Source organism: Cynocephalus volans, chromosome X (genome assembly GCF_027409185.1).
Source record: "Cynocephalus volans isolate mCynVol1 chromosome X, mCynVol1.pri, whole genome shotgun sequence".
NCBI lineage: Eukaryota > Metazoa > Chordata > Mammalia > Dermoptera > Cynocephalidae > Cynocephalus > Cynocephalus volans.
The window spans coordinates 172,606,642-172,633,309 of record NC_084478.1 but is presented as its reverse complement, the minus strand read 5'-3'; the positions used below and the strand labels follow the sequence as shown (position 1 = coordinate 172,633,309).

At 50.2% G+C, this 26,668-nt stretch overlaps 1 protein-coding gene across 1 annotated transcript; it reads right to left on the bottom strand.

Moving 5' to 3' along the window:
- Window positions 1–17,595: 17,595 nt before the first annotated feature.
- On the bottom strand, window positions 17,596–19,953 carry LOC134368605 (testis-specific Y-encoded protein 3-like; the record flags this gene model as incomplete). The annotated part of the gene is made up of 7 exons (XM_063085031.1): window positions 19,948–19,953; window positions 19,708–19,851; window positions 19,048–19,203; window positions 18,226–18,303; window positions 17,985–18,096; window positions 17,742–17,890; window positions 17,596–17,637 (listed from the first exon to the last, which is right to left on the bottom strand). Coding segments are annotated over exons 1-7 (687 nt in total), but the record flags the coding sequence as incomplete, so codon positions are not given.
- Window positions 19,954–26,668: the final 6,715 nt, after the last annotated feature.

The window sequence follows — 26,668 nt, the reverse complement described above, 5'->3', positions numbered from 1 at the left end:
CCTGACAGGTTGATTGTCCCAGCAAAGCACTGTGCATTCATCTACCTAAGGATGACGTTTGGTTCAGAAGAGAAACGAACTTTAATAGTTGCACCTTGAATTCTCCTAACGTGTCTGACAATATGCACAAAAGAGGATATTTGGAGGAACCCTGTGCAAGAAAATTTCACCCTGATTATTTTACTTCTGTAATCACTAGGTCCTTTCTTTGAACTACCCTCCCATTCCTGGGAAAAACAAGAAGTGTCAAACTAAACTGTTTCTCTTTCCTTTCTTCTTTCTCCACAACCCCTGCTCTGTGGGGAAGGAAAAAAAAAGTCCTCAGACGGAATCCCAAACCTTGGTGTATCTGCTCTCTACAACTTTATAAGCCCAGATCCTCCACAGACTGACAGTTCCTGGACAAAGAATTAAAAATCCCACATGGATTTGACCTATGTATAATCTCACCCCAATCCAGTACACAAGCACATACACAGAGACACGTACGCTTGATGGTGTTTATTTCTCCTTCACACCAATCCGATTTTATCCAAGTGTCTTGCTGTCTGCATTTTTCATCACCGGATCTGCTTTTCTTTCAATCCTGAGCATGAGAACACTGTATCTGAAGTCACTTTTTAGAAGTTCTGCTTTTTTAGGTAAAGTTTGATGCTCCGAGATATTCAACTCAAAAACTTGGAATACTCTAAAACACACAAACACACATAAAAACTCATTTTCTCTGAAAAATGTTAAAAATTGCTTTAATTATGCAAGGTCCTGCCCAGGAAAAACTAGCCCTTCCCCGTTTGTGACCTCTTCAATTTCCCCTTACCATGTGTTAGAAATTGCTCTCCGTAACATCTGCCCCACTGCCAGTGTTCTCTGTATGAGTAGAATAAGCTAAGGAGATAAACAAGAAAATTAAAAGACACTGATTACCAAAATGGAAAATTGATGAGAGAAAGGAATGAGAGACTGTACAAATATTCATAGCCTTTTGTGGAAAGGGTGAAAGGAGGAACATTTGATGAGCCAAAATTTAAGGGGGTGGAGAAATGACTGAGGGTGGGGTTGGCTGTCATGGAATTAAGTTCAGAGAAGTAAAGGATTGAACTTTGCTTCTGTCCAAACGACTCCGGACACTGACTACAGTGCAGTGGGCTTAAGCTTCCCCAGCTCTAACTTGTTTTGCAGTGCAGTTTCTCCCATGTTCCTGTTTCATCTTGATGCCCTGGGTGACCTGGTTTGTGTCATTCCCTGTCTTTCAATTTCTACACTTGTGAAATGAGTGTCCAGGTACCCCAAAACATGCATTTCAGCCCCTACTTCCCGAGCTGCTCACCTGCCCTCTCGGTTCCCTGTCCAGGCACCTGCATCCTCATGTGGTACCGCAGGGGATTGAGCCATAGGTCTTCACAGATGATCTGTTAGGGGAACCAGGACAGGACCGCTCAGGGTTCAGACACCATTCCCAAGAAGGCTGGGAACCCTCCCTGGTCATTTCTGAATTTTCGCAGTGAGGCCCTACCTCAGCGATCCTGTTAGATCCTGCAAAGTTGTGGTCAGAAAACCAGTTGAAGAAGAAGTTAACACTGCTGTTGTGGTGCCTGCGGCTATAAGCCTCATGTTCATAATCCTGATACCACTGAACTGGAGTGGAATGAGATGCCGTATATCCTGCAGGGAAGAAAAGTATACAGGAAGGGGTTGGAGCATGCTGACGATGATAAACCCAACACCTTCACTACCCATCCTGGGATCCACCTCCTACCGGTGACATTAATGAGATATTCCTTAATAATCACTTTATTCCGGAAGTACGGGTTGTCCCGAAAGAACATCATGATCTTGCAGCAGTGAATGGGATGCCTGATTTCCTCCACCTGTCATGACAAAGTGGAGAAGGCTAAAATTTCTTTTCAGGTCACCTACCCTTTTCTGTTTGCCTGAAAGAATTGCGTCTCTTATCCTTCCCCGCTCAACCTTCCAGCCTCAGTCTCACTAGTTCTGACCTCCAAGTCGATCACGTAGCTAAGCAAGTCTTCATCTTCATCGCTGATCATGGCCAACATCTCGGGGTGGTTCACAATCTGCCTCAGGTCAAGGAGCCTTTCCATGCTACGGAAGTAGGCGCTAGAAGCAACTGAGCATGTATAAACAGCTAGGAGAGTGTGTTGCGCAGGGGTCTCCCACACCTCACACATTGTGTCTCCCACACCTTATGCACTGTGCCCTCCCTGCCTGTCATGAGACACACTCAAGGCAATGGGTGCCTTGCGTGGCCTTAAATGGGAGACTGTCCACGTTGACGCAGGGAGGGGCTCCTTTCTGAGGGATGCTGAGCTCTATGTGTCCCCGATGTACTAGGGGCAAAAGTGAATCTGCTTGTATCTAAGTATGCACTTTATCAGCTCTGACTGACTAGGGTGGGAATTCATACACTTTCCTACAGCATTATTGTCAGGAAAGCCTGTCCTTCAAACACCTTTTCTACATGAGAACTCCTTTGTGCTATTCACGACACTGATCCAGAATGACTTCTAATTCTCCGCCCCAGTTAGTGTCTCTGTGCCGTAAGTATTTGTATTTGCACGAGTGTGGCTGCAGCTCCGTCTTCCCTCAGTCTGTACCTTCCCCCACACCCCCCAAGCAGATGTTTTCCAGTACAGGGACGGAACACTGGTCCTTGGTGCTATCAGTACCATTCTCTAAACAACTGAGCAACCGGCCAGAAAAGCCTGTATATTCTCATGCTGAGCTGTCCCATGGATCGATTGCTATTACCCTTGCCCATGCTCCTACCGGTCAGTACAAAGCGAGATTCGAAAGGATACGGCTTTGGCCCAGAAGCCAGGGATGCCCTGGATGATGGACCTTCGGTGACCGAGAAGAGTCCCACGTCTCTGCACCAGGTTCTGCCTCAAACAAGCAAAGGCCGTCCTGGCTTGGTTGTTCACGGGCTCCATCTCTAACTGAAGGGCCTCCAGCGACTACAGAGGGGATAAGGACAACATGGGGCTCCACAGAGTCTGTGTCGGGGTCTTCTATTCAAGCTTCTCCTCAGGCTCTACAAGTTGCATCAGAGTTTCCTCCCCCACGTCTTCTTCCTGAACTTTTTCCTCAAATTCCTCCTCCTCCTCTTCCCTGTCAGGCTCCTACACCACCCTCTCACCGTCCATCACGTGCTGCGCCCACTCCTCCTTCCACTGCTCCTGCTCCTCCTTCTCCTCGTCCTGCTCCACTGCCTCCACCTCCTGAATAACATCCACCAACACAAGCACCACATCATCCTGCTCCTCGACTTCTCTCTCCTCTTCTCCCTCTTCGGATCACCCCTTCTCTTCCTGCTCCTCCTGCCACTCAGCGACCTCCGCCACCGCCATTACATCCACAAGGACAGCACCACGTCTTCCAGCTCTTTATCCTCCTGGTCCTCGACTTTTCCTTCCTCACACGCCTCTTCCGATTTCTCCTCTTCCCTCCTCCACAGCGACCTCCACCACCTCCACTGCCGCAAACAAAACTAGCGCCACCTCCCGCCCGGTCGCCGCCGCCTCCCTCTCTGCCAAGGCCTCGCTTTCCTGCACAGCTTCAACCCCGGTCCAGGAGGCCTCCTCGGACGTCCCACCCAACTCTGCCTGGGTCGCACACCCGACGCCATTACTGGCCTCTGGCCGCTGCTCCCCAAGAGGCCTACCGGCCCCTCCCTCCCGAGGGCCCTTTCCCACACCTACCTTCATCCAGGGTTCGGCAGAAGACCCTTCCTCCCGGGAGCCCGCTTCACTCGCCATGCTGCCCTGGTCCTCAGCAGGCTCAGCTGCGCCGGGTACGCAAGGCCGAAAGCCTTGAGCTGCACACCCCCCAGGCAGGAGCTAGAGAAGCCGAGCCGCAGGCAGCTTCCAGCTCTGGGAACTTCCGGGAGCCTCGCGGTCGGGCTCGGCATCGGGCGCATGCGCATGGATTGGCGCGCTCTGCCGTCGTCATGGGGCCAAGGCGCCCAGCCACGCCCAGACCGCTACTGTTGCTCCACGGCCAATGGATGAAGAGGTAGTGGCTGTCACCCATGACGGCCCCGCCTCCCGGACGCAGACATCTGAGGCACAACTGCCCTGCCTGCGAGCCCAGGCCCGTGTCTCCAGGAAGCCCTCCAACTTGCCAGGTGCAGTGCGCACACACAGCCGGTTTGCCCTTTGCAAAGTCCAATGAGTGTTCCACTCCAAGGTCCATGCCTGCGTCTTGTGTGGCACCGAATTCAGACAACATAAAGTACTTAAGGACACGAAGCGGGCGCAGTGGACAGTACTGGGTGTTTCAGTTTCAGCGCACAGTCCGAGTGAGGTTCTCAGAGGGCCGGGCCCATGTGTTGCTCTATATGTTGCTGCACTGGATTTCATCGGGTCTAGAGGCAAAGAGCACTACTGCATCGTCTCCCTCAGGATTAGGACAATTAGGGGTCTCAGACATAGTGCACGATTGTCTCTGCAAGTATCAGACCCTCTCCTCCTCAGTGCGTCCTCATCCGCCAGCATTCGGCTCAGATGGCAGCCTGAGGGTGGGGTGCAGGTGTAGGTCCTGCAGAGCGACAGCTGAGGGGCAGGTGTAGGTGCCGCAGAGTGACAGCTGGGGTGCAGGTGTAGGAAGTGGGCAGCTGGCAGACAGGAGGTTTGCCCCTACTTTAGCTGGTTCCCGAGTGTCCCCCTTCTGACTGCATCCTTCACCCTCTCCGCGAGCCAGACGGAGCCTGTCAGCAGGTGGGAAGCCAAGCGTGCAGGGTGTCAGCAGTCCAGGGGATCTGCCATCACCGGACAGGGGCTACCTGAGCAGAGCTTGAGCCAAGACGCCAGGTGGAGCGGATTGAATCATGCCCCCCCAAAACTCATTGCAGCTTAAATTGTGTCCCCCAGGTTTTATGTATTAGAAACTTGGCCCCCACTGTGAATGTTAAGAGGGTGGGAAATCCTATTACGGTAATTGAAAGGAGGAGCCTTGAAGAGGTGATTGGATTGTAGGACCGTGCAGTAGTGAATGGATTAATAATGGTGGTCAGGCGTGTGGTTCTGAGGGCTTTAAAAGAAGAGAGAAAGAGTCTGTCTGTCTGTCTCTCTCTCTCTTGCTTCTCACCATGTGACCTGCTTGGACCCACCGGCTGCCTGCCACTTTCCGCCATGAGTAGAAGCAGCCTGAGGCCCGCGCCAGATGCAGCTGTACCAGAATCCTGAGCCAAATAAACCTCTGTTCTTTATAAATTACCCAGTCTCAGGTATTTCTGTTATAGCAACACAAACATGGGCTAATACACCAGGGTCTGTGACTAAATTTTGCCACAGATTGGCTGAGTTCTTGGGTAATTTGCCAAGAAATGGAGATTTTTATAATAGTGTGCTTATTATGTACAAATGTATATATATCACTATGTATCTCTCACTGGATAATTCTCTCATTATATGAATATCTTACTATATAAATATCTCAGCACATATATCTCACTGTATGTATCGCTCACCATATGAATATCTCACTATAACTATGTCACTATATATTTCTCTCACTATATATATCTCTCACTATATATCCCTCACTATATAAATTACTCACTATATAAATATCTCACCTTATATCTGTCACTGTATATCTCTCATTATACACACAATCAAACTCTGCTCTCTTGTTCTTTTCCATCTATCACAGTATTATCGATGTCACTGGCTGCTTCTGAGTTTATGTGGGTTGACACACATGGAGTTTAGGACAAGGTCAGGCAGATGTGCTCAGTGTCAGCTCTCTGCAAGTCATCAGCTGGGGGACACTGGGGTGAATTCTGAGATGTGTGATGGTTCTTGCCCACCTCCGGGCACCATGGGTACATTGCTGAGGGTCAGATTGGACAATGGGTAGATTGTGGTGACAAGATCCACGCAGGGGAATGTGGGTGCCCAGACACCTCAATCCCAACACCCGGCATGGTCCTGTGACTGCCATCCCTGGCTGCACTTCAGGCGCTCTGGGGATGCTTCTTTTTCATTCTGGCAAGTTGATTTGAAATTCTTATGTGGTCATCATAGGGTTCAGGGCTACCTGAGATCCATGTGCAGGCCCCTTCTCAGTCTGGCTTCCACTCTCGTCTACTGAAAGGAAATAGGCAATGTAGACAGGGTTGTGATTCCCGGTTGGAAAGCAAGTTACAGGAGTTTTGAGAAATGGTTTCAGCTCCAGAGCTGTGTGGCCCCGAGCCCCACCCCAAGACCCCAGGGGGCGGGTTCTGTTGATGGGAACTGCAGGGACAGGGAGGCCAGTATTGCAGGGGTTAGTGTTAGGATTACGCTTCGAGGTTTAGGGCTGGATATCATGGTTGTGGTTAGGGTTGGTTCTCAGGTAACCTCAAACACTTCCTTACCTTGAAAGCGCCCAGGCAAGCGCTTCCTCTACTCAGTCGCATTTTTCTAGGATCCCAATTTGCTCCAGCATTTTGTTTAAGATTCCCCATATTACCTTGTGATGTATCCAATGCAGTCAGTCTCCAGCATGTTGTTTAAATCCTGTAACCCTGAACCAGCAAGTGGATGTTTCGGCAACCTTTGATTTCCTTCCTCAGCATTCTGAGCACATCAGGACAGCCACGACACTTCTGCAGGGATGACTTTTAGCACTTTTCTTAGAGGACTTAAATGCTGTTTTTGCGACTCTGGGTTTCACCACAACTTCATTGCTTGTGATGCACTTGCCAACTCCAGGTCTGCCTGATTTTTTTCTGTGAACTCACCACCTCTCTGTCTCTCTCTCAACAGCAGAATCTGATCAGAAATTGGCTCCCACGTTGAATGCTCTATGTCAGTCACAGCCCTAAGGGGCACAGGTCTTCAAGTCTGGGCCTGTGGCCTGCCCACCTAGCTCCCTTGAGTTGTGCCTAGACAGGGCCTTGAGTCACGTGGGGCTCCCAGTCCGGGCAGTGCCCCCGAAGCTCAGAGCCCACCTGGCACAGGATCAGCAGCTTTCTCCCCAGTGCCCGCCGGCCTCCCACTGAAGACACAGTCTGTGCAGTGAGCTGGTTTTCTTCTCTGTGTGAACGTTCACTCCCAAGAGGGGACAGGGACAGGAGGAGGAGCAGGGGGTGTGGTGCCATCCCCATCTCCCCCCAGCTCTTCTGTGGAACCCTGGCCCTGGACACCAGCCTTTTATACCCCATCCTGTGCTCCCCAGCTTCAGACAGGTCACAGTGGAGTCCCCAAAATGTTACTCCCATAACTCCATCTATCTATGACCTCCTAGAGCATTCTCCTCCTGAGTCCCCGCCCAGGCAGACTTGTCCCATGACTCCTTCCCTTTTCTAGGCCCCACCTCCCTCTCCCCCATTGCAGAGATTTAATTTTCAGGTGGAACATTTGGGACTTGGGGAGAGGACCTACCCAGGAGCATAACCTGATTATATGTTGGGCAGCCTCAGACCCAGATCCCAGCGGTCTCCCCCCGCCCCCCTCGCGCTGTTTCCCGGAGCTGGAGGAGGAGGGACCAAGAGCCCACAGCTGGGGAGGGCCCTGTCATTACAGGGTTTGGGCCCACCCCACCACAGAAGCCCTGCTCTGTAAACGTGCCCCAGATCCTGGGGCTGCCATTGCCCCCTCTGCTATGATACCTGTTACCCCACCTGATGACTGGACCCATAGAGAAGAAGTTGGGGCCTTGGGGAACTGGTTTCCTAACTCCTTTTCCTTGTCTCTTGAGTTCCCACTCGTGTCCGTTTACATTTTGGGATCTTCACCTAATACACAGGGTCTTGCGTAAAAGCTTAGACCATCTGAAAATAGGAATATTAAGAATAAAGTCTACATCTAGGATCATCTAGGGACAGACAGCACATGGGTGAAAGTCTGGCAGTTGTATATTCAACCACTCCACCTCCCTGCTCTGTTTATATTTTTTGCCCAAACTCAGTCACCTGGAAAAACAACGGCACTCACATACAACTGTGAGGAGACCTGCTTTTTCCCAAAAGTTTATCTTTTCACTTAGTCACCTTTGCAAGAAACAAAGCCACACCTTCACTGCCTTCCCTCATCCCTTTGTGTCCTTTCCCACAGTCCCTTCATATACCTTATATTCCCATTTCTTAAAATGTTGCTGGGAAGCCTGGCCCTGACAGGTTGATTGTCCCAGCAAAGCACTGTGCATTCATCTACCTAAGGATGACGTTTGGTTCAGAAGAGAAACGAACTTTAATAGTTGCACCTTGAATTCTCCTAACGTGTCTGACAATATGCACAAAAGAGGATATTTGGAGGAACCCTGTGCAAGAAAATTTCACCCTGATTATTTTACTTCTGTAATCACTAGGTCCTTTCTTTGAACTACCCTCCCATTCCTGGGAAAAACAAGAAGTGTCAAACTAAACTGTTTCTCTTTCCTTTCTTCTTTCTCCACAACCCCTGCTCTGTGGGGAAGGAAAAAAAAAGTCCTCAGACGGAATCCCAAACCTTGGTGTATCTGCTCTCTACAACTTTATAAGCCCAGATCCTCCACAGACTGACAGTTCCTGGACAAAGAATTAAAAATCCCACATGGATTTGACCTATGTATAATCTCACCCCAATCCAGTACACAAGCACATACACAGAGACATGTAAGCTTGATGGTGTTTATTTCTCCTTCACACCAATCCGATTTTATCCAAGTGTCTTGCTGTCTGCATTTTTCATCACCGGATCTGCTTTTCTTTCAATCCTGAGCATGAGAACACTGTATCTGAAGTCACTTTTTAGAAGTTCTGCTTTTTTAGGTAAAGTTTGATGCTCCGAGATATTCAACTCAAAAACTTGGAATACTCTAAAACACACAAACACACATAAAAACTCATTTTCTCTGAAAAATGTTAAAAATTGCTTTAATTATGCAAGGTCCTGCCCAGGAAAAACTAGCCCTTCCCCGTTTGTGACCTCTTCAATTTCCCCTTACCATGTGTTAGAAATTGCTCTCCGTAACATCTGCCCCACTGCCAGTGTTCTCTGTATGAGTAGAATAAGCTAAGGAGATAAACAAGAAAATTAAAAGACACTGATTACCAAAATGGAAAATTGATGAGAGAAAGGAATGAGAGACTGTACAAATATTCATAGCCTTTTGTGGAAAGGGTGAAAGGAGGAACATTTGATGAGCCAAAATTTAAGGGGGTGGAGAAATGACTGAGGGTGGGGTTGGCTGTCATGGAATTAAGTTCAGAGAAGTAAAGGATTGAACTTTGCTTCTGTCCAAACGACTCCGGACACTGACTACAGTGCAGTGGGCTTAAGCTTCCCCAGCTCTAACTTGTTTTGCAGTGCAGTTTCTCCCATGTTCCTGTTTCATCTTGATGCCCTGGGTGACCTGGTTTGTGTCATTCCCTGTCTTTCAATTTCTACACTTGTGAAATGAGTGTCCAGGTACCCCAAAACATGCATTTCAGCCCCTACTTCCCGAGCTGCTCACCTGCCCTCTCGGTTCCCTGTCCAGGCACCTGCATCCTCATGTGGTACCGCAGGGGATTGAGCCATAGGTCTTCACAGATGATCTGTTAGGGGAACCAGGACAGGACCGCTCAGGGTTCAGACACCATTCCCAAGAAGGCTGGGAACCCTCCCTGGTCATTTCTGAATTTTCGCAGTGAGGCCCTACCTCAGCGATCCTGTTAGATCCTGCAAAGTTGTGGTCAGAAAACCAGTTGAAGAAGAAGTTAACACTGCTGTTGTGGTGCCTGCGGCTATAAGCCTCATGTTCATAATCCTGATACCACTGAACTGGAGTGGAATGAGATGCCGTATATCCTGCAGGGAAGAAAAGTATACAGGAAGGGGTTGGAGCATGCTGACGATGATAAACCCAACACCTTCACTACCCATCCTGGGATCCACCTCCTACCGGTGACATTAATGAGATATTCCTTAATAATCACTTTATTCCGGAAGTACGGGTTGTCCCGAAAGAACATCATGATCTTGCAGCAGTGAATGGGATGCCTGATTTCCTCCACCTGTCATGACAAAGTGGAGAAGGCTAAAATTTCTTTTCAGGTCACCTACCCTTTTCTGTTTGCCTGAAAGAATTGCGTCTCTTATCCTTCCCCGCTCAACCTTCCAGCCTCAGTCTCACTAGTTCTGACCTCCAAGTCGATCACGTAGCTAAGCAAGTCTTCATCTTCATCGCTGATCATGGCCAACATCTCGGGGTGGTTCACAATCTGCCTCAGGTCAAGGAGCCTTTCCATGCTACGGAAGTAGGCGCTAGAAGCAACTGAGCATGTATAAACAGCTAGGAGAGTGTGTTGCGCAGGGGTCTCCCACACCTCACACATTGTGTCTCCCACACCTTATGCACTGTGCCCTCCCTGCCTGTCATGAGACACACTCAAGGCAATGGGTGCCTTGCGTGGCCTTAAATGGGAGACTGTCCACGTTGACGCAGGGAGGGGCTCCTTTCTGAGGGATGCTGAGCTCTATGTGTCCCCGATGTACTAGGGGCAAAAGTGAATCTGCTTGTATCTAAGTATGCACTTTATCAGCTCTGACTGACTAGGGTGGGAATTCATACACTTTCCTACAGCATTATTGTCAGGAAAGCCTGTCCTTCAAACACCTTTTCTACATGAGAACTCCTTTGTGCTATTCACGACACTGATCCAGAATGACTTCTAATTCTCCGCCCCAGTTAGTGTCTCTGTGCCGTAAGTATTTGTATTTGCACGAGTGTGGCTGCAGCTCCGTCTTCCCTCAGTCTGTACCTTCCCCCACACCCCCCAAGCAGATGTTTTCCAGTACAGGGACGGAACACTGGTCCTTGGTGCTATCAGTACCATTCTCTAAACAACTGAGCAACCGGCCAGAAAAGCCTGTATATTCTCATGCTGAGCTGTCCCATGGATCGATTGCTATTACCCTTGCCCATGCTCCTACCGGTCAGTACAAAGCGAGATTCGAAAGGATACGGCTTTGGCCCAGAAGCCAGGGATGCCCTGGATGATGGACCTTCGGTGACCGAGAAGAGTCCCACGTCTCTGCACCAGGTTCTGCCTCAAACAAGCAAAGGCCGTCCTGGCTTGGTTGTTCACGGGCTCCATCTCTAACTGAAGGGCCTCCAGCGACTACAGAGGGGATAAGGACAACATGGGGCTCCACAGAGTCTGTGTCGGGGTCTTCTATTCAAGCTTCTCCTCAGGCTCTACAAGTTGCATCAGAGTTTCCTCCCCCACGTCTTCTTCCTGAACTTTTTCCTCAAATTCCTCCTCCTCCTCTTCCCTGTCAGGCTCCTACACCACCCTCTCACCGTCCATCACGTGCTGCGCCCACTCCTCCTTCCACTGCTCCTGCTCCTCCTTCTCCTCGTCCTGCTCCACTGCCTCCACCTCCTGAATAACATCCACCAACACAAGCACCACATCATCCTGCTCCTCGACTTCTCTCTCCTCTTCTCCCTCTTCGGATCACCCCTTCTCTTCCTGCTCCTCCTGCCACTCAGCGACCTCCGCCACCGCCATTACATCCACAAGGACAGCACCACGTCTTCCAGCTCTTTATCCTCCTGGTCCTCGACTTTTCCTTCCTCACACGCCTCTTCCGATTTCTCCTCTTCCCTCCTCCACAGCGACCTCCACCACCTCCACTGCCGCAAACAAAACTAGCGCCACCTCCCGCCCGGTCGCCGCCGCCTCCCTCTCTGCCAAGGCCTCGCTTTCCTGCACAGCTTCAACCCCGGTCCAGGAGGCCTCCTCGGACGTCCCACCCAACTCTGCCTGGGTCGCACACCCGACGCCATTACTGGCCTCTGGCCGCTGCTCCCCAAGAGGCCTACCGGCCCCTCCCTCCCGAGGGCCCTTTCCCACACCTACCTTCATCCAGGGTTCGGCAGAAGACCCTTCCTCCCGGGAGCCCGCTTCACTCGCCATGCTGCCCTGGTCCTCAGCAGGCTCAGCTGCGCCGGGTACGCAAGGCCGAAAGCCTTGAGCTGCACACCCCCCAGGCAGGAGCTAGAGAAGCCGAGCCGCAGGCAGCTTCCAGCTCTGGGAACTTCCGGGAGCCTCGCGGTCGGGCTCGGCATCGGGCGCATGCGCATGGCTTGGCGCGCTCTGCCGTCGTCATGGGGCCAAGGCGCCCAGCCACGCCCAGACCGCTACTGTTGCTCCACGGCCAATGGATGAAGAGGTAGTGGCTGTCACCCATGACGGCCCCGCCTCCCGGACGCAGACATCTGAGGCACAACTGCCCTGCCTGCGAGCCCAGGCCCGTGTCTCCAGGAAGCCCTCCAACTTGCCAGGTGCAGTGCGCACACACAGCCGGTTTGCCCTTTGCAAAGTCCAATGAGTGTTCCACTCCAAGGTCCATGCCTGCGTCTTGTGTGGCACCGAATTCAGACAACATAAAGTACTTAAGGACACGAAGCGGGCGCAGTGGACAGTACTGGGTGTTTCAGTTTCAGCGCACAGTCCGAGTGAGGTTCTCAGAGGGCCGGGCCCATGTGTTGCTCTATATGTTGCTGCACTGGATTTCATCGGGTCTAGAGGCAAAGAGCACTACTGCATCGTCTCCCTCAGGATTAGGACAATTAGGGGTCTCAGACATAGTGCACGATTGTCTCTGCAAGTATCAGACCCTCTCCTCCTCAGTGCGTCCTCATCCGCCAGCATTCGGCTCAGATGGCAGCCTGAGGGTGGGGTGCAGGTGTAGGTCCTGCAGAGCGACAGCTGAGGGGCAGGTGTAGGTGCCGCAGAGTGACAGCTGGGGTGCAGGTGTAGGAAGTGGGCAGCTGGCAGACAGGAGGTTTGCCCCTACTTTAGCTGGTTCCCGAGTGTCCCCCTTCTGACTGCATCCTTCACCCTCTCCGCGAGCCAGACGGAGCCTGTCAGCAGGTGGGAAGCCAAGCGTGCAGGGTGTCAGCAGTCCAGGGGATCTGCCATCACCGGACAGGGGCTACCTGAGCAGAGCTTGAGCCAAGACGCCAGGTGGAGCGGATTGAATCATGCCCCCCCAAAACTCATTGCAGCTTAAATTGTGTCCCCCAGGTTTTATGTATTAGAAACTTGGCCCCCACTGTGAATGTTAAGAGGGTGGGAAATCCTATTACGGTAATTGAAAGGAGGAGCCTTGAAGAGGTGATTGGATTGTAGGACCGTGCAGTAGTGAATGGATTAATAATGGTGGTCAGGCGTGTGGTTCTGAGGGCTTTAAAAGAAGAGAGAAAGAGTCTGTCTGTCTGTCTCTCTCTCTCTTGCTTCTCACCATGTGACCTGCTTGGACCCACCGGCTGCCTGCCACTTTCCGCCATGAGTAGAAGCAGCCTGAGGCCCGCGCCAGATGCAGCTGTACCAGAATCCTGAGCCAAATAAACCTCTGTTCTTTATAAATTACCCAGTCTCAGGTATTTCTGTTATAGCAACACAAACATGGGCTAATACACCAGGGTCTGTGACTAAATTTTGCCACAGATTGGCTGAGTTCTTGGGTAATTTGCCAAGAAATGGAGATTTTTATAATAGTGTGCTTATTATGTACAAATGTATATATATCACTATGTATCTCTCACTGGATAATTCTCTCATTATATGAATATCTTACTATATAAATATCTCAGCACATATATCTCACTGTATGTATCGCTCACCATATGAATATCTCACTATAACTATGTCACTATATATTTCTCTCACTATATATATCTCTCACTATATATCCCTCACTATATAAATTACTCACTATATAAATATCTCACCTTATATCTGTCACTGTATATCTCTCATTATACACACAATCAAACTCTGCTCTCTTGTTCTTTTCCATCTATCACAGTATTATCGATGTCACTGGCTGCTTCTGAGTTTATGTGGGTTGACACACATGGAGTTTAGGACAAGGTCAGGCAGATGTGCTCAGTGTCAGCTCTCTGCAAGTCATCAGCTGGGGGACACTGGGGTGAATTCTGAGATGTGTGATGGTTCTTGCCCACCTCCGGGCACCATGGGTACATTGCTGAGGGTCAGATTGGACAATGGGTAGATTGTGGTGACAAGATCCACGCAGGGGAATGTGGGTGCCCAGACACCTCAATCCCAACACCCGGCATGGTCCTGTGACTGCCATCCCTGGCTGCACTTCAGGCGCTCTGGGGATGCTTCTTTTTCATTCTGGCAAGTTGATTTGAAATTCTTATGTGGTCATCATAGGGTTCAGGGCTACCTGAGATCCATGTGCAGGCCCCTTCTCAGTCTGGCTTCCACTCTCGTCTACTGAAAGGAAATAGGCAATGTAGACAGGGTTGTGATTCCCGGTTGGAAAGCAAGTTACAGGAGTTTTGAGAAATGGTTTCAGCTCCAGAGCTGTGTGGCCCCGAGCCCCACCCCAAGACCCCAGGGGGCGGGTTCTGTTGATGGGAACTGCAGGGACAGGGAGGCCAGTATTGCAGGGGTTAGTGTTAGGATTACGCTTCGAGGTTTAGGGCTGGATATCATGGTTGTGGTTAGGGTTGGTTCTCAGGTAACCTCAAACACTTCCTTACCTTGAAAGCGCCCAGGCAAGCGCTTCCTCTACTCAGTCGCATTTTTCTAGGATCCCAATTTGCTCCAGCATTTTGTTTAAGATTCCCCATATTACCTTGTGATGTATCCAATGCAGTCAGTCTCCAGCATGTTGTTTAAATCCTGTAACCCTGAACCAGCAAGTGGATGTTTCGGCAACCTTTGATTTCCTTCCTCAGCATTCTGAGCACATCAGGACAGCCACGACACTTCTGCAGGGATGACTTTTAGCACTTTTCTTAGAGGACTTAAATGCTGTTTTTGCGACTCTGGGTTTCACCACAACTTCATTGCTTGTGATGCACTTGCCAACTCCAGGTCTGCCTGATTTTTTTCTGTGAACTCACCACCTCTCTGTCTCTCTCTCAACAGCAGAATCTGATCAGAAATTGGCTCCCACGTTGAATGCTCTATGTCAGTCACAGCCCTAAGGGGCACAGGTCTTCAAGTCTGGGCCTGTGGCCTGCCCACCTAGCTCCCTTGAGTTGTGCCTAGACAGGGCCTTGAGTCACGTGGGGCTCCCAGTCCGGGCAGTGCCCCCGAAGCTCAGAGCCCACCTGGCACAGGATCAGCAGCTTTCTCCCCAGTGCCCGCCGGCCTCCCACTGAAGACACAGTCTGTGCAGTGAGCTGGTTTTCTTCTCTGTGTGAACGTTCACTCCCAAGAGGGGACAGGGACAGGAGGAGGAGCAGGGGGTGTGGTGCCATCCCCATCTCCCCCCAGCTCTTCTGTGGAACCCTGGCCCTGGACACCAGCCTTTTATACCCCATCCTGTGCTCCCCAGCTTCAGACAGGTCACAGTGGAGTCCCCAAAATGTTACTCCCATAACTCCATCTATCTATGACCTCCTAGAGCATTCTCCTCCTGAGTCCCCGCCCAGGCAGACTTGTCCCATGACTCCTTCCCTTTTCTAGGCCCCACCTCCCTCTCCCCCATTGCAGAGATTTAATTTTCAGGTGGAACATTTGGGACTTGGGGAGAGGACCTACCCAGGAGCATAACCTGATTATATGTTGGGCAGCCTCAGACCCAGATCCCAGCGGTCTCCCCCCGCCCCCCTCGCGCTGTTTCCCGGAGCTGGAGGAGGAGGGACCAAGAGCCCACAGCTGGGGAGGGCCCTGTCATTACAGGGTTTGGGCCCACCCCACCACAGAAGCCCTGCTCTGTAAACGTGCCCCAGATCCTGGGGCTGCCATTGCCCCCTCTGCTATGATACCTGTTACCCCACCTGATGACTGGACCCATAGAGAAGAAGTTGGGGCCTTGGGGAACTGGTTTCCTAACTCCTTTTCCTTGTCTCTTGAGTTCCCACTCGTGTCCGTTTACATTTTGGGATCTTCACCTAATACACAGGGTCTTGCGTAAAAGCTTAGACCATCTGAAAATAGGAATATTAAGAATAAAGTCTACATCTAGGATCATCTAGGGACAGACAGCACATGGGTGAAAGTCTGGCAGTTGTATATTCAACCACTCCACCTCCCTGCTCTGTTTATATTTTTTGCCCAAACTCAGTCACCTGGAAAAACAACGGCACTCACATACAACTGTGAGGAGACCTGCTTTTTCCCAAAAGTTTATCTTTTCACTTAGTCACCTTTGCAAGAAACAAAGCCACACCTTCACTGCCTTCCCTCATCCCTTTGTGTCCTTTCCCACAGTCCCTTCATATACCTTATATTCCCATTTCTTAAAATGTTGCTGGGAAGCCTGGCCCTGACAGGTTGATTGTCCCAGCAAAGCACTGTGCATTCATCTACCTAAGGATGACGTTTGGTTCAGAAGAGAAACGAACTTTAATAGTTGCACCTTGAATTCTCCTAACGTGTCTGACAATATGCACAAAAGAGGATATTTGGAGGAACCCTGTGCAAGAAAATTTCACCCTGATTATTTTACTTCTGTAATCACTAGGTCCTTTCTTTGAACTACCCTCCCATTCCTGGGAAAAACAAGAAGTGTCAAACTAAACTGTTTCTCTTTCCTTTCTTCTTTCTCCACAACCCCTGCTCTGTGGGGAAGGAAAAAAAAAGTCCTCAGACGGAATCCCAAACCTTGGTGTATCTGCTCTCTACAACTTTATAAGCCCAGATCCTCCACAGACTGACAGTTCCTGGACAAAGAATTAAAAATCCCACATGGATTTGACCTATGTATAATCTCACCCCAATCCAGTACACAAGCACATACACAGAGACATGTAAGCTTGATGGTGTTTATTTCTCCTTCACACCAATCCGATTTTATCCAAGTGTCTTGCTGTCTGCATTTTTCATCACCGGATCTGCTTTTCTTTCAATCCTGAGCATGAGAACACTGTATCTGAAGTCACTTTTTAGAAGTTCTGCTTTTTTAGGTAAAGTTTGATGCTCCGAGATATTCAACTCAAAAACTTGGAATACTCTAAAACACACAAACACACATAAAAACTCATTTTCTCTGAAAAATGTTAAAAATTGCTTTAATTATGCAAGGTCCTGCCCAGGAAAAACTAGCCCTTCCCCGTTTGTGACCTCTTCAATTTCCCCTTACCATGTGTTAGAAATTGCTCTCCGTAACATCTGCCCCACTGCCAGTGTTCTCTGTATGAGTAGAATAAGCTAAGGAGATAAACAAGAAAATTAAAAGACACTGATTACCAAAATGGAAAATTGATGAGAGAAAGGAATGAGAGACTGTACAAATATTCATAGCCTTTTGTGGAAAGGGTGAAAGGAGGAACATTTGATGAGCCAAAATTTAAGGGGGTGGAGAAATGACTGAGGGTGGGGTTGGCTGTCATGGAATTAAGTTCAGAGAAGTAAAGGATTGAACTTTGCTTCTGTCCAAACGACTCCGGACACTGACTACAGTGCAGTGGGCTTAAGCTTCCCCAGCTCTAACTTGTTTTGCAGTGCAGTTTCTCCCATGTTCCTGTTTCATCTTGATGCCCTGGGTGACCTGGTTTGTGTCATTCCCTGTCTTTCAATTTCTACACTTGTGAAATGAGTGTCCAGGTACCCCAAAACATGCATTTCAGCCCCTACTTCCCGAGCTGCTCACCTGCCCTCTCGGTTCCCTGTCCAGGCACCTGCATCCTCATGTGGTACCGCAGGGGATTGAGCCATAGGTCTTCACAGATGATCTGTTAGGGGAACCAGGACAGGACCGCTCAGGGTTCAGACACCATTCCCAAGAAGGCTGGGAACCCTCCCTGGTCATTTCTGAATTTTCGCAGTGAGGCCCTACCTCAGCGATCCTGTTAGATCCTGCAAAGTTGTGGTCAGAAAACCAGTTGAAGAAGAAGTTAACACTGCTGTTGTGGTGCCTGCGGCTATAAGCCTCATGTTCATAATCCTGATACCACTGAACTGGAGTGGAATGAGATGCCGTATATCCTGCAGGGAAGAAAAGTATACAGGAAGGGGTTGGAGCATGCTGACGATGATAAACCCAACACCTTCACTACCCATCCTGGGATCCACCTCCTACCGGTGACATTAATGAGATATTCCTTAATAATCACTTTATTCCGGAAGTACGGGTTGTCCCGAAAGAACATCATGATCTTGCAGCAGTGAATGGGATGCCTGATTTCCTCCACCTGTCATGACAAAGTGGAGAAGGCTAAAATTTCTTTTCAGGTCACCTACCCTTTTCTGTTTGCCTGAAAGAATTGCGTCTCTTATCCTTCCCCGCTCAACCTTCCAGCCTCAGTCTCACTAGTTCTGACCTCCAAGTCGATCACGTAGCTAAGCAAGTCTTCATCTTCATCGCTGATCATGGCCAACATCTCGGGGTGGTTCACAATCTGCCTCAGGTCAAGGAGCCTTTCCATGCTACGGAAGTAGGCGCTAGAAGCAACTGAGCATGTATAAACAGCTAGGAGAGTGTGTTGCGCAGGGGTCTCCCACACCTCACACATTGTGTCTCCCACACCTTATGCACTGTGCCCTCCCTGCCTGTCATGAGACACACTCAAGGCAATGGGTGCCTTGCGTGGCCTTAAATGGGAGACTGTCCACGTTGACGCAGGGAGGGGCTCCTTTCTGAGGGATGCTGAGCTCTATGTGTCCCCGATGTACTAGGGGCAAAAGTGAATCTGCTTGTATCTAAGTATGCACTTTATCAGCTCTGACTGACTAGGGTGGGAATTCATACACTTTCCTACAGCATTATTGTCAGGAAAGCCTGTCCTTCAAACACCTTTTCTACATGAGAACTCCTTTGTGCTATTCACGACACTGATCCAGAATGACTTCTAATTCTCCGCCCCAGTTAGTGTCTCTGTGCCGTAAGTATTTGTATTTGCACGAGTGTGGCTGCAGCTCCGTCTTCCCTCAGTCTGTACCTTCCCCCACACCCCCCAAGCAGATGTTTTCCAGTACAGGGACGGAACACTGGTCCTTGGTGCTATCAGTACCATTCTCTAAACAACTGAGCAACCGGCCAGAAAAGCCTGTATATTCTCATGCTGAGCTGTCCCATGGATCGATTGCTATTACCCTTGCCCATGCTCCTACCGGTCAGTACAAAGCGAGATTCGAAAGGATACGGCTTTGGCCCAGAAGCCAGGGATGCCCTGGATGATGGACCTTCGGTGACCGAGAAGAGTCCTACGTCTCTGCACCAGGTTCTGCCTCAAACAAGCAAAGGCCGTCCTGGCTTGGTTGTTCACGGGCTCCATCTCTAACTGAAGGGCCTCCAGCGACTACAGAGGGGATAAGGACAACATGGGGCTCCACAGAGTCTGTGTCGGGGTCTTCTATTCAAGCTTCTCCTCAGGCTCTACAAGTTGCATCAGAGTTTCCTCCCCCACGTCTTCTTCCTGAACTTTTTCCTCAAATTCCTCCTCCTCCTCTTCCCTGTCAGGCTCCTACACCACCCTCTCACCGTCCATCACGTGCTGCGCCCACTCCTCCTTCCACTGCTCCTGCTCCTCCTTCTCCTCGTCCTGCTCCACTGCCTCCACCTCCTGAATAACATCCACCAACACAAGCACCACATCATCCTGCTCCTCGACTTCTCTCTCCTCTTCTCCCTCTTCGGATCACCCCTTCTCTTCCTGCTCCTCCTGCCACTCAGCGACCTCCGCCACCGCCATTACATCCACAAGGACAGCACCACGTCTTCCAGCTCTTTATCCTCCTGGTCCTCGACTTTTCCTTCCTCACACGCCTCTTCCGATTTCTCCTCTTCCCTCCTCCACAGCGACCTCCACCACCTCCACTGCCGCAAACAAAACTAGCGCCACCTCCCGCCCGGTCGCCGCCGCCTCCCTCTCTGCCAAGGCCTCGCTTTCCTGCACAGCTTCAACCCCGGTCCAGGAGGCCTCCTCGGACGTCCCACCCAACTCTGCCTGGGTCGCACACCCGACGCCATTACTGGCCTCTGGCCGCTGCTCCCCAAGAGGCCTACCGGCCCCTCCCTCCCGAGGGCCCTTTCCCACACCTACCTTCATCCAGGGTTCGGCAGAAGACCCTTCCTCCCGGGAGCCCGCTTCACTCGCCATGCTGCCCTGGTCCTCAGCAGGCTCAGCTGCGCCGGGTACGCAAGGCCGAAAGCCTTGAGCTGCACACCCCCCAGGCAGGAGCTAGAGAAGCCGAGCCGCAGGCAGCTTCCAGCTCTGGGAACTTCCGGGAGCCTCGCGGTCGGGCTCGGCATCGGGCGCATGCGCATGGCTTGGCGCGCTCTGCCGTCGTCATGGGGCCAAGGCGCCCAGCCACGCCCAGACCGCTACTGTTGCTCCACGGCCAATGGATGAAGAGGTAGTGGCTGTCACCCATGACGGCCCCGCCTCCCGGACGCAGACATCTGAGGCACAACTGCCCTGCCTGCGAGCCCAGGCCCGTGTCTCCAGGAAGCCCTCCAACTTGCCAGGTGCAGTGCGCACACACAGCCGGTTTGCCCTTTGCAAAGTCCAATGAGTGTTCCACTCCAAGGTCCATGCCTGCGTCTTGTGTGGCACCGAATTCAGACAACATAAAGTACTTAAGGACACGAAGCGGGCGCAGTGGACAGTACTGGGTGTTTCAGTTTCAGCGCACAGTCCGAGTGAGGTTCTCAGAGGGCCGGGCCCATGTGTTGCTCTATATGTTGCTGCACTGGATTTCATCGGGTCTAGAGGCAAAGAGCACTACTGCATCGTCTCCCTCAGGATTAGGACAATTAGGGGTCTCAGACATAGTGCACGATTGTCTCTGCAAGTATCAGACCCTCTCCTCCTCAGTGCGTCCTCATCCGCCAGCATTCGGCTCAGATGGCAGCCTGAGGGTGGGGTGCAGGTGTAGGTCCTGCAGAGCGACAGCTGAGGGGCAGGTGTAGGTGCCGCAGAGTGACAGCTGGGGCGCAGGTGTAGGAAGTGGGCAGCTGGCAGACAGGAGGTTTGCCCCTACTTTAGCTGGTTCCCGAGTGTCCCCCTTCTGACTGCATCCTTCACCCTCTCCGCGAGCCAGACGGAGCCTGTCAGCAGGTGGGAAGCCAAGCGTGCAGGGTGTCAGCAGTCCAGGGGATCTGCCATCACCGGACAGGGGCTACCTGAGCAGAGCTTGAGCCAAGACGCCAGGTGGAGCGGATTGAATCATGCCCCCCCAAAACTCATTGCAGCTTAAATTGTGTCCCCCAGGTTTTATGTATTAGAAACTTGGCCCCCACTGTGAATGTTAAGAGGGTGGGAAATCCTATTACGGTAATTGAAAGGAGGAGCCTTGAAGAGGTGATTGGATTGTAGGACCGTGCAGTAGTGAATGGATTAATAATGGTGGTCAGGCGTGTGGTTCTGAGGGCTTTAAAAGAAGAGAGAAAGAGTCTGTCTGTCTGTCTCTCTCTCTCTTGCTTCTCACCATGTGACCTGCTTGGACCCACCGGCTGCCTGCCACTTTCCGCCATGAGTAGAAGCAGCCTGAGGCCCGCGCCAGATGCAGCTGTACCAGAATCCTGAGCCAAATAAACCTCTGTTCTTTATAAATTACCCAGTCTCAGGTATTTCTGTTATAGCAACACAAACATGGGCTAATACACCAGGGTCTGTGACTAAATTTTGCCACAGATTGGCTGAGTTCTTGGGTAATTTGCCAAGAAATGGAGATTTTTATAATAGTGTGCTTATTATGTACAAATGTATATATATCACTATGTATCTCTCACTGGATAATTCTCTCATTATATGAATATCTTACTATATAAATATCTCAGCACATATATCTCACTGTATGTATCGCTCACCATATGAATATCTCACTATAACTATGTCACTATATATTTCTCTCACTATATATATCTCTCACTATATATCCCTCACTATATAAATTACTCACTATATAAATATCTCACCTTATATCTGTCACTGTATATCTCTCATTATACACACAATCAAACTCTGCTCTCTTGTTCTTTTCCATCTATCACAGTATTATCGATGTCACTGGCTGCTTCTGAGTTTATGTGGGTTGACACACATGGAGTTTAGGACAAGGTCAGGCAGATGTGCTCAGTGTCAGCTCTCTGCAAGTCATCAGCTGGGGGACACTGGGGTGAATTCTGAGATGTGTGATGGTTCTTGCCCACCTCCGGGCACCATGGGTACATTGCTGAGGGTCAGATTGGACAATGGGTAGATTGTGGTGACAAGATCCACGCAGGGGAATGTGGGTGCCCAGACACCTCAATCCCAACACCCGGCATGGTCCTGTGACTGCCATCCCTGGCTGCACTTCAGGCGCTCTGGGGATGCTTCTTTTTCATTCTGGCAAGTTGATTTGAAATTCTTATGTGGTCATCATAGGGTTCAGGGCTACCTGAGATCCATGTGCAGGCCCCTTCTCAGTCTGGCTTCCACTCTCGTCTACTGAAAGGAAATAGGCAATGTAGACAGGGTTGTGATTCCCGGTTGGAAAGCAAGTTACAGGAGTTTTGAGAAATGGTTTCAGCTCCAGAGCTGTGTGGCCCCGAGCCCCACCCCAAGACCCCAGGGGGCGGGTTCTGTTGATGGGAACTGCAGGGACAGGGAGGCCAGTATTGCAGGGGTTAGTGTTAGGATTACGCTTCGAGGTTTAGGGCTGGATATCATGGTTGTGGTTAGGGTTGGTTCTCAGGTAACCTCAAACACTTCCTTACCTTGAAAGCGCCCAGGCAAGCGCTTCCTCTACTCAGTCGCATTTTTCTAGGATCCCAATTTGCTCCAGCATTTTGTTTAAGATTCCCCATATTACCTTGTGATGTATCCAATGCAGTCAGTCTCCAGCATGTTGTTTAAATCCTGTAACCCTGAACCAGCAAGTGGATGTTTCGGCAACCTTTGATTTCCTTCCTCAGCATTCTGAGCACATCAGGACAGCCACGACACTTCTGCAGGGATGACTTTTAGCACTTTTCTTAGAGGACTTAAATGCTGTTTTTGCGACTCTGGGTTTCACCACAACTTCATTGCTTGTGATGCACTTGCCAACTCCAGGTCTGCCTGATTTTTTTCTGTGAACTCACCACCTCTCTGTCTCTCTCTCAACAGCAGAATCTGATCAGAAATTGGCTCCCACGTTGAATGCTCTATGTCAGTCACAGCCCTAAGGGGCACAGGTCTTCAAGTCTGGGCCTGTGGCCTGCCCACCTAGCTCCCTTGAGTTGTGCCTAGACAGGGCCTTGAGTCACGTGGGGCTCCCAGTCCGGGCAGTGCCCCCGAAGCTCAGAGCCCACCTGGCACAGGATCAGCAGCTTTCTCCCCAGTGCCCGCCAGCCTCCCACTGAAGACACAGTCTGTGCAGTGAGCTGGTTTTCTTCTCTGTGTGAACGTTCACTCCCAAGAGGGGACAGGGACAGGAGGAGGAGCAGGGGGTGTGGTGCCATCCCCATCTCCCCCCAGCTCTTCTGTGGAACCCTGGCCCTGGACACCAGCCTTTTATACCCCATCCTGTGCTCCCCAGCTTCAGACAGGTCACAGTGGAGTCCCCAAAATGTTACTCCCATAACTCCATCTATCTATGACCTCCTAGAGCATTCTCCTCCTGAGTCCCCGCCCAGGCAGACTTGTCCCATGACTCCTTCCCTTTTCTAGGCCCCACCTCCCTCTCCCCCATTGCAGAGATTTAATTTTCAGGTGGAACATTTGGGACTTGGGGAGAGGACCTACCCAGGAGCATAACCTGATTATATGTTGGGCAGCCTCAGACCCAGATCCCAGCGGTCTCCCCCCGCCCCCCTCGCGCTGTTTCCCGGAGCTGGAGGAGGAGGGACCAAGAGCCCACAGCTGGGGAGGGCCCTGTCATTACAGGGTTTGGGCCCACCCCACCACAGAAGCCCTGCTCTGTAAACGTGCCCCAGATCCTGGGGCTGCCATTGCCCCCTCTGCTATGATACCTGTTACCCCACCTGATGACTGGACCCATAGAGAAGAAGTTGGGGCCTTGGGGAACTGGTTTCCTAACTCCTTTTCCTTGTCTCTTGAGTTCCCACTCGTGTCCGTTTACATTTTGGGATCTTCACCTAATACACAGGGTCTTGCGTAAAAGCTTAGACCATCTGAAAATAGGAATATTAAGAATAAAGTCTACATCTAGGATCATCTAGGGACAGACAGCACATGGGTGAAAGTCTGGCAGTTGTATATTCAACCACTCCACCTCCCTGCTCTGTTTATATTTTTTGCCCAAACTCAGTCACCTGGAAAAACAACGGCACTCACATACAACTGTGAGGAGACCTGCTTTTTCCCAAAAGTTTATCTTTTCACTTAGTCACCTTTGCAAGAAACAAAGCCACACCTTCACTGCCTTCCCTCATCCCTTTGTGTCCTTTCCCACAGTCCCTTCATATACCTTATATTCCCATTTCTTAAAATGTTGCTGGGAAGCCTGGCCCTGACAGGTTGATTGTCCCAGCAAAGCACTGTGCATTCATCTACCTAAGGATGACGTTTGGTTCAGAAGAGAAACGAACTTTAATAGTTGCACCTTGAATTCTCCTAACGTGTCTGACAATATGCACAAAAGAGGATATTTGGAGGAACCCTGTGCAAGAAAATTTCACCCTGATTATTTTACTTCTGTAATCACTAGGTCCTTTCTTTGAACTACCCTCCCATTCCTGGGAAAAACAAGAAGTGTCAAACTAAACTGTTTCTCTTTCCTTTCTTCTTTCTCCACAACCCCTGCTCTGTGGGGAAGGAAAAAAAAAGTCCTCAGACGGAATCCCAAACCTTGGTGTATCTGCTCTCTACAACTTTATAAGCCCAGATCCTCCACAGACTGACAGTTCCTGGACAAAGAATTAAAAATCCCACATGGATTTGACCTATGTATAATCTCACCCCAATCCAGTACACAAGCACATACACAGAGACACGTACGCTTGATGGTGTTTATTTCTCCTTCACACCAATCCGATTTTATCCAAGTGTCTTGCTGTCTGCATTTTTCATCACCGGATCTGCTTTTCTTTCAATCCTGAGCATGAGAACACTGTATCTGAAGTCACTTTTTAGAAGTTCTGCTTTTTTAGGTAAAGTTTGATGCTCCGAGATATTCAACTCAAAAACTTGGAATACTCTAAAACACACAAACACACATAAAAACTCATTTTCTCTGAAAAATGTTAAAAATTGCTTTAATTATGCAAGGTCCTGCCCAGGAAAAACTAGCCCTTCCCCGTTTGTGACCTCTTCAATTTCCCCTTACCATGTGTTAGAAATTGCTCTCCGTAACATCTGCCCCACTGCCAGTGTTCTCTGTATGAGTAGAATAAGCTAAGGAGATAAACAAGAAAATTAAAAGACACTGATTACCAAAATGGAAAATTGATGAGAGAAAGGAATGAGAGACTGTACAAATATTCATAGCCTTTTGTGGAAAGGGTGAAAGGAGGAACATTTGATGAGCCAAAATTTAAGGGGGTGGAGAAATGACTGAGGGTGGGGTTGGCTGTCATGGAATTAAGTTCAGAGAAGTAAAGGATTGAACTTTGCTTCTGTCCAAACGACTCCGGACACTGACTACAGTGCAGTGGGCTTAAGCTTCCCCAGCTCTAACTTGTTTTGCAGTGCAGTTTCTCCCATGTTCCTGTTTCATCTTGATGCCCTGGGTGACCTGGTTTGTGTCATTCCCTGTCTTTCAATTTCTACACTTGTGAAATGAGTGTCCAGGTACCCCAAAACATGCATTTCAGCCCCTACTTCCCGAGCTGCTCACCTGCCCTCTCGGTTCCCTGTCCAGGCACCTGCATCCTCATGTGGTACCGCAGGGGATTGAGCCATAGGTCTTCACAGATGATCTGTTAGGGGAACCAGGACAGGACCGCTCAGGGTTCAGACACCATTCCCAAGAAGGCTGGGAACCCTCCCTGGTCATTTCTGAATTTTCGCAGTGAGGCCCTACCTCAGCGATCCTGTTAGATCCTGCAAAGTTGTGGTCAGAAAACCAGTTGAAGAAGAAGTTAACACTGCTGTTGTGGTGCCTGCGGCTATAAGCCTCATGTTCATAATCCTGATACCACTGAACTGGAGTGGAATGAGATGCCGTATATCCTGCAGGGAAGAAAAGTATACAGGAAGGGGTTGGAGCATGCTGACGATGATAAACCCAACACCTTCACTACCCATCCTGGGATCCACCTCCTACCGGTGACATTAATGAGATATTCCTTAATAATCACTTTATTCCGGAAGTACGGGTTGTCCCGAAAGAACATCATGATCTTGCAGCAGTGAATGGGATGCCTGATTTCCTCCACCTGTCATGACAAAGTGGAGAAGGCTAAAATTTCTTTTCAGGTCACCTACCCTTTTCTGTTTGCCTGAAAGAATTGCGTCTCTTATCCTTCCCCGCTCAACCTTCCAGCCTCAGTCTCACTAGTTCTGACCTCCAAGTCGATCACGTAGCTAAGCAAGTCTTCATCTTCATCGCTGATCATGGCCAACATCTCGGGGTGGTTCACAATCTGCCTCAGGTCAAGGAGCCTTTCCATGCTACGGAAGTAGGCGCTAGAAGCAACTGAGCATGTATAAACAGCTAGGAGAGTGTGTTGCGCAGGGGTCTCCCACACCTCACACATTGTGTCTCCCACACCTTATGCACTGTGCCCTCCCTGCCTGTCATGAGACACACTCAAGGCAATGGGTGCCTTGCGTGGCCTTAAATGGGAGACTGTCCACGTTGACGCAGGGAGGGGCTCCTTTCTGAGGGATGCTG